The sequence below is a fragment of the Oreochromis niloticus genome, linkage group LG23 (genome assembly GCF_001858045.2).
Source record: "Oreochromis niloticus isolate F11D_XX linkage group LG23, O_niloticus_UMD_NMBU, whole genome shotgun sequence".
NCBI classification, from domain to species: domain Eukaryota; kingdom Metazoa; phylum Chordata; class Actinopteri; order Cichliformes; family Cichlidae; genus Oreochromis; species Oreochromis niloticus.
Genome location: NC_031986.2, coordinates 2,132,939 through 2,140,499, shown reverse-complemented (window position 1 = coordinate 2,140,499; position 7,561 = coordinate 2,132,939). Strand labels below are relative to the sequence as shown.

General features: G+C 38.1%; 1 protein-coding gene across 9 annotated transcripts in view; it reads right to left on the bottom strand.

The window, feature by feature from the left end:
- Positions 1 to 519: 519 nt before the first annotated feature.
- Positions 520 to 7,561, bottom strand: part of LOC100698887 (diacylglycerol kinase zeta) — a 101,703-nt gene continuing 94,661 nt past the window's right edge. For all 9 annotated transcript variants that reach the window (XM_025902740.1, XM_025902739.1, XM_019351247.2 and 6 more), the window contains 5 exons: positions 6,827 to 6,867; positions 6,412 to 6,532; positions 6,007 to 6,043; positions 5,562 to 5,661; positions 520 to 3,569 (listed from right to left, as the gene is read on the bottom strand). In XM_025902740.1, the coding sequence (XP_025758525.1) occupies positions 3,453 to 3,569; positions 5,562 to 5,661; positions 6,007 to 6,043; positions 6,412 to 6,532; positions 6,827 to 6,867 (416 nt within the window). In that variant the 3' untranslated portion in view covers positions 520 to 3,452. The remainder of the gene's footprint in view (positions 3,570 to 5,561; positions 5,662 to 6,006; positions 6,044 to 6,411; positions 6,533 to 6,826; positions 6,868 to 7,561) is intronic.

The window sequence follows — 7,561 nt, the reverse complement described above, 5'->3', positions numbered from 1 at the left end:
AAATGTGAAATGGACATGCAATCTGGTTTTGTTTGTTTTGTTGTTTATTTAATGTTGTGTATGTAATGGTGACTTCAGTACCAGCACAGGGAAACTGGTAAAGAAGACAACATTGACTTGTTGCTTACTGGACTCTTACTGGACTGACTTCTCCAGTCCATAACAGCTGAAACCACAAACAATGCAAATCAAATTTCTAGTGAATTTTTCAGATATTTGAATTACTGTGTGCTTACAAACTGAATGAGTTTGACTCCCCCATAAAATAAATAATATATCTGCATCAGAGAGTCAAGTATCACATGAGCAGGCTGGCATGCAGGGACTACATTTGTATTCACCTGACAGAGCGCATCTTTCTATCCTAGCTTCAAATGTACCTCTGAAAATCAGATGGTAGGAGTAACGGTGGAGTTCAATTTGGCAACAAACAATACATTTTTTTACATGCATTGACAATAAAAGTGCTGTTTGAATGTGAAGTGTTTTTGTGTAAATATAATCACTCATGAGCAGGAAGAAATTGAAAAATTTAATGGCTTTACTGGGTGTACTTTTACATGCAAAAAGCAAAAGACACCATGAAAAAACAAACAACCTCTTCTTCTTTGTTTTATTATTTTTACATTCCTCTCAAAAACAAACTGGAGTTAAAACCAATTAGTACATATCGGAAAGCGCTTTGGGGTCCATATGGACTAAGTAAAGCGCTATACAAATACAGGCCATTTACCAAATGATGAAAGATAAAAAAAACACATAATTGTTGATAATTGCAATTAAACTATTTCATACAAATGTTTCAACAAACAATTCCCTTGGAAAAAACAACATTGGCAACAGATGATTGAAAAACAAAAATCCTAACTTTACATCACTGTGTTACAAGAATTCCAATGCAAAGCTAAACTTAAGACATCAAAAAAGTTCAAATGCTGAAAGTTACAGACAAAACAAACCAAAAAAGTCAAGTCAGTAAAATTGGGCACAGACTTTTGGTTTTGGTTTGAAAGTATTCAGTAGGTGCTGCGCTCCGGTCTAAACTTTGTACAGTAAATTCTATAATACACTGACTTTTAACAAAGTCACTGAAATCCCCCCAAAAGTAAACTAACATTAAAATAGACAGGTTTCTGCACGTCATTGTTTTCTTCATGTCAAAGCAGTGTGAAAAACTTTATTTTGTAATTATAAAGCCCAGAGCTTCTAGCCTTTCCTGTTTCCTTTTCAAATATTTTAGTATTCCTGGAGAATCTGGACTTAAAACTAAAATCAATCAAAGAGCCATGTAATGAGTGGTAACATTGTTACTTATAGATGTCCTCACTATGTTTAGAGTCATTTCTAATGCTGATCTTTTTTCTTCATACATAACAAAAAACACTAATTTTCTTGATCTCTATGCTGTTGATCTTCCAGTACTAACTACTGCATCATTGTGCCAACGTGTAATTACTCAGCTATTCATTTGAAACATATTTAAAAACAACACATCATTCTTTTCTTTGCTAGGGGAATGGCCTAATACTTACTGCCTTTTAAAATACACAGAAAAAGTAATAAAGATTGATGAAACTATGGGAGCTCTCGATGAGCTACATCTTCACTTGCAGTCGCAAACCACTGATGAAATCAATTTTACTTGATGTAAATATTCCAAAATATATTTCTTAATTGCTTCATCTGTTATATCTAATTATATTTATTTGTTCAACTAAAATCGATTTGATCTAATCTGACATTATTATACTTTAATATAACACCTCCCCCACAGTCACTGAATGAAAAACCACTCTAATCACACTGCTTATTTTTTCAGTCAATGGTTTTGGCAGACATGCTTGTGGTGAATCAGCTTTATTAACAATGTGATAGGAATGATCAAAGACATGAAGGCTTTAGTGCTAGATGTGTTAAATATTTAGGGCATTATGATCTATGTCTTATAATAACAGCCAGTGTTGTGTGTTCTACCAAATCATGATCACAGCAGTGGTGACTTACTCTCAATGTGCAAACCCACCGAGTATGCACAGATCAGTTCTAATACATGTGCGTTAAACCTGGAAAGGACTGTGTCTCCAGGTAAAGCCTCGACTCATTGGTAGTTTCCTGCAGGTTATGTTGGGGTACTGACGTCTGTGACACTTCAGACACAGTACAGCAGTCTTCCTGTGCCACCTACTGCAGCAGCAACATACGTCTGTCAATCCACTGTTACGTTCATTAATGTGGTTATTTGTGCTGGAATTATTCAAGAGGAATCACGAGGGTAGTGCCATCAGTTTGAGTTTTCTGGCTACAAATGGTATTATTAGTAAAACCTCTATGAACACATCACCATCATTTATGAAACAAAAGCACAGAACTGGAAAATGTTTTAAGGCTTAGTTCAAGTATTAATCTAACAGCATTTATATTGATGATGCCAATAATTTTCATAAAATGAACTAGAGGTATTCATGGTCCCAAGAGGATGAACACTTGTGGTTTTGACCAACTCTTCTTTTCACCATTATCTACCCTGTGAGGTCCAGGCTGCTCTGCTCTCACTTGTCCTTGTTGGACATTCAATAAATGTTAAAATAAAGCGGAGTATGTTGGACATGTTGGAACATGTCGTCCTAACACACATTCGTAAATTTGGTAGATGTAAAAGTTTCCTGTGTCCTTCAATATTCAAATTTAAATGAATTTAAAAAAAAAATAATAAAAGAATTCGACATTGGAAAATATGTAATTTCTTTATGCTTTGCATGCTGATCCTGTTTACCATCAGGGTACAGACTGTTGCTCTGATCACAGTATGTGTCTACAAAGTGTGTTGTTTTTACCCAGCTAGTGATTCGCATGTTTATTAGTCACATGTGTATTTTACTACAAAGAACTTTGGTATTAAACACGTTGACCCTCTTTTGGAATCAGGTTAATCAGCAGGACATTTAACTTATAGGAATTTTTTTTAATTATCGGTCTAGCTCCGGCCTGCATCAAGTATGATCTATGATCTATACACATACAGTGTCTGTAGTTTATTTAATAATCATAGGAAATAAACTAAATTCCTTTCCCCCCCAATCATTATCATATTAACATGAGTCTTCAAACCCCCACCCACAATCCCAATTCCCCAAACTGATGTTCCAAGTCAGAGGATTTCACAAGATTTTTTAATCAATATTATTATTCTTACTAAGCTATTTAACATCAAAATATCAAAACAACTTAATAAACTTCTGAAAATGTGCGTAGCTTCACCGCAGTTAAAGCAAGCCCTCCTATTTAAACCATGTTTGGCACAGCTTCACTCTGTTTTTGAGGGCTGTCAGCAGTAAACTGGAATCTGTGTCCAGTTCAGCTCGCACAAAGGCATTAAACGCGTTCTGTCTGGTCAATATGAGGAAGGAGACAAAACCTTCATCCATGTCCAGTTCAAGGAGAGTTCAAATATTTTAGACAGCTGTTTCCTGATCCTCTCTCTGTATCATCTGGTAATGCTGTCTGTTCTCCAGGTACGCTGCCAGTTCAGCATCATGAGCCTTCTCCGCCCTGTTCTTAGGAGTATCACCCTGAAGAAGAGACACGCAGAATTACATTCAAGAATGATTATTTTTGCATGACAAAGAGCTTTATGTTAGCCCACTAAACTTTGTTTGCAGCATTAAACTGTTTACATGATCAAAAAAACAAACAAAACTGGCTGTTTAATGCTGCTCAGTAATGCAGTTTCTGAAATGTTGAATTGCATAGAAAAGAAATGTAAAAGCAGAAACTTTTTAGGAACGTTTCTCAGGACTCATTTGCTTCCCTGTGTCGGAGGCAGCCCAACACAGAGCAAACAGCTCCTCAATCAAGACTCAGCAGTGCAGTAAAAACCAAAGAACCTATCTGAGGATAGAAGCTGCTTTACAGTGTGGGTGGTTCATTTGTGTTGTAGTGATGTTGTTGGGACATAAATCTATTTACTTAATTACAATATATGGGGGAAAAAAAAAATATGACCGCAACCATAACAGTGGTAAAGCCATGGATCTCAATCTGTGGGAACAGGGTAGGGTTTACGCTCCAGAACGAGCCAGAGCCAAGTGGGAAAGAATCCAAGTGTAGAGCGCAGAGACATTTTAACATGAAACAAAGTACTTTATGGTGAATGTCAAAACTATGGTATTCTCTTGTTTTTGCTCTCTCTCTACATCCTCCCCCCTCTCCTCCCCTCAGTATCTAGGTCATTGCTGAGTCCAGTGAGTTAAGAGCTTTTTCTATGCAGTTAAAACCTCCATAGAAAAACTAAAAAAGATACATATTTGAGACCAGAACACAAACATGTGCTAAAGCCGCTGTAATAGTGTTATTTTTGCACTGCGCTGCATTCACCAAAATGTATAGTCGTTCATCAGCTCCCCTCTGAAATGCTTCTTAAACGAGTGTTTCAGACACATGTTCTCCACATACGTGCGTGTTCACTACACATTTGTGTTGATGCTTTATTCCCTCAAAAGGCAAATTCTAGCTTTGTGGACTGTGCTAGCTTCTCCACTAAAACGACTGAAGGAAAGAAGACTCGACATATACTCCGGGGAAGCTTTGGAATTCAAAGCATTTCTGCACAGATTGCTCACAAAATGCAGTTTTCTTCCTTTTAAACCACTTCATTGAATATTCACCTGTGTGCTTCAGCAACAATCACCCAACCTCTCTTAAGCTTTAGGTCATGACTAAAGCTTAAGAGAGGGGTGAGTCATTTATTTACTCAGAAGAGCAGACTGTGTCAGTATAGGTCTTTATGGGAAAATCTACAACCCAGTAATTTTATCTCTGTGACAGAAACATCGTCCCCAAGTAACTTTTGCCTGCTGCATGGGTGATTCCTCAGTATATTCAGTAACTGTCAATGGAAAATTGTACTTAGTAGTCAGTATAATCTTTTAATGATATAAGTTTCCATATATGCTTAGAGATGTATAATCGATTGTGTAGTGATAGGATGTGTGATCTGTAGAAGGCTGCAAGGACTTTTATGTGCATTCCAGAGTGTTCTGGCTTTCACACCCACATCCTGGGAGCATGGGAGAGGTCGTACCTTGTCTTATTGTTTTATGATAGGATAAACGTATCTATGTCTGTTTTAGGCTAAGTGCCTTTTGTTTAGATGAACTGTTGGACTTCCAGACCAGCAGGTTTAGGGAAGTCATTTATGGGGTCACACTCTGACCCCCCCCCCCCACACACACAATGATGTATAAATAAAGACCAGGGCAGTGGCATGGGGCGAGTCTCAGAACCCTCACTTCTGTGCGAGTACTGTGACTGCCCTTGCTTGCAAGTAACTAACTGCAGTGTGTGTTTCTCCTCTCTGACTCTCAGCTGAAGAAGTGTTATTTAGAATAAATCTCTTGACAGTAACAATGGCAGAAATACAACTGTTTGTATGTTACTAGTTTGGTCTGTCATTATGAGCTAGATGAATCAGGAGTCAGTCTGGAAATATAAAAAGCAATTTATCACTGACAAAGAAGGAGGGCGTTTTTTTCATGGAGTACTGTAAATACTACTGAACCTACCAGCAGGTCTGTTTTCATGAGTGAGGCTCCTGCTTCTACCAGATAATGACAGATAGTCCTGTGACACAGCGACGCAGCCTGATGAAGAACCGTTTCCCCACTGGTGGTCCATGATGCAGCAACAGAGAGAAAAGAAGAGAGTGAGCTGTATTTCATGTATTCTGGGAGTGAAACACAGCTGATGAAGAGGCACCCAGCTGATTCTGTTTGGCTTCTTATGTTTATTCTCTTTAATGTTTTCTACACTTGTTGGAATGCCAGGCACACAGAAAGAGACCAGAGCTCATTGGCATCGTCATCAAAGCTTGAATACAGTCACATTATTGCAGACAGACAACACACAAACCTCGTTATTATTCTAAGACTAGTGCTAACACGCAGCCCAAAACAAATCCCCTCAAGTTATTTGTTTCTACTGTAACATCTAAATGTTTCAGATACTTACTGTAGTTTTTCAGTGACATCAATCAGCTCACTTGGTGCTGGAAAACAGACAGAGAAGAAGGAATGACTGTAGCGACACATCAGACCAGAGCAGAATCAAGTGCAAGGTTCAACTATGCAAACTGGTTTTTGAACCTTCAATTAGAATTTCTGCACATTGTGCTTTGCAGCATCATATTATTATTAGCAACAGTGGGAGTAGTATTTTCACAGTCATAGCCCTGTGAGGTGATCCCACCTACTTGACAAATAGAAAAAGATGAACGAATGGATGAATGGAGCTAATCCCAACTGTCAAAGAAAAATCTGCCACAGTGCTAACAGAACTACACCCAGTTCAGCGTGTTTTTCATTATTGTAAGTGCTAGATCTTCATCTCCACTGGATGCTTTTCTGTTACCATTACCATTGTCAAGGATGTAGCGCACCATGTCCTTGCTCCCTGCACTAACAGCATGGTGTAGCAAGCTCCACCCTGACTGGTCCAGGACGGTGAGGTCGGCTCCCTTCAGGTGCAGCTCCTGCAACTTCAGGTGATATACAGGCAAGAGAAACACAATTTGTGGCAACAGGTTTATTGAACATTAGAAAAGCTTTTTTAACATGATGGCAAACTAAATTTGTAATAAAAGTCTAAATGCATCAAAATGAAATGTTAATCCTACAGTTGTTAACACATGGAATGGATGCGAATGTTTCCTGAAAGTCTGTGAGAGAGCTGTCTAAGAGTAAATGGTGTACATGTTTCCATGCAACTTCCTTAAATTAGCTATGGACAAATAAACAAATATGCAAACACTGATCAGTATATCAGTACTTACCTTCTTCAAGTCCTTGTTCTTCACACAATCCATTAACATTTCTAACGAGACAGAGAGAGAATGCAAAGGAGAGAAAAGTACGGAGGGCTTGGTGATCCACAAAAACACTCAAAGGCAGCCTCAACATAGCCAAACAGTTCCACTGTCACTTTACAGAAAGCATCTGCATAAACAACCAAACATCATATCATCGTGTCCACTGTTTTGGACATTTACAGAAACAAGTAAAAAAATGTATGGGCAGTAAATTATTGAGTATTACATCCACGAGGGTCAGAATATTAGAAACACCTGAATAGCATTACAACTAATCACAAACTACAGCTTCAGTGCTATGACAGAATAATTATTTTGTATATTTATTACCTGGATAATTGGTATATTTACTGAGCCATGTTTGTAGTGATAGCTGGCATTTTACGTTCTAATGGAAATTATGAAGCAAACAGGGATCAGCCACTTTCAAATGAAAACCGCACGTAAATCCACCAAAAACAGTGCGGTAGCTGAATGATTAGATAACGCCACAAAGCATCATCATTATATTGTACATCCCATGAAAACTGTTCATAGCGTTGTCACTGGGTGAAACACTTGGTTGGTGTATGGCTGTCTAAGCCGAGATATGAGATGAATGTTTATTAGGTTGACCTCAATACTTGCTTTCACTCCCTCTCTCTTTAGTAGCTGAGTCCTAATCCAGTTATGTTAGGCTGTGTGTGTGTGTGTGTGTGT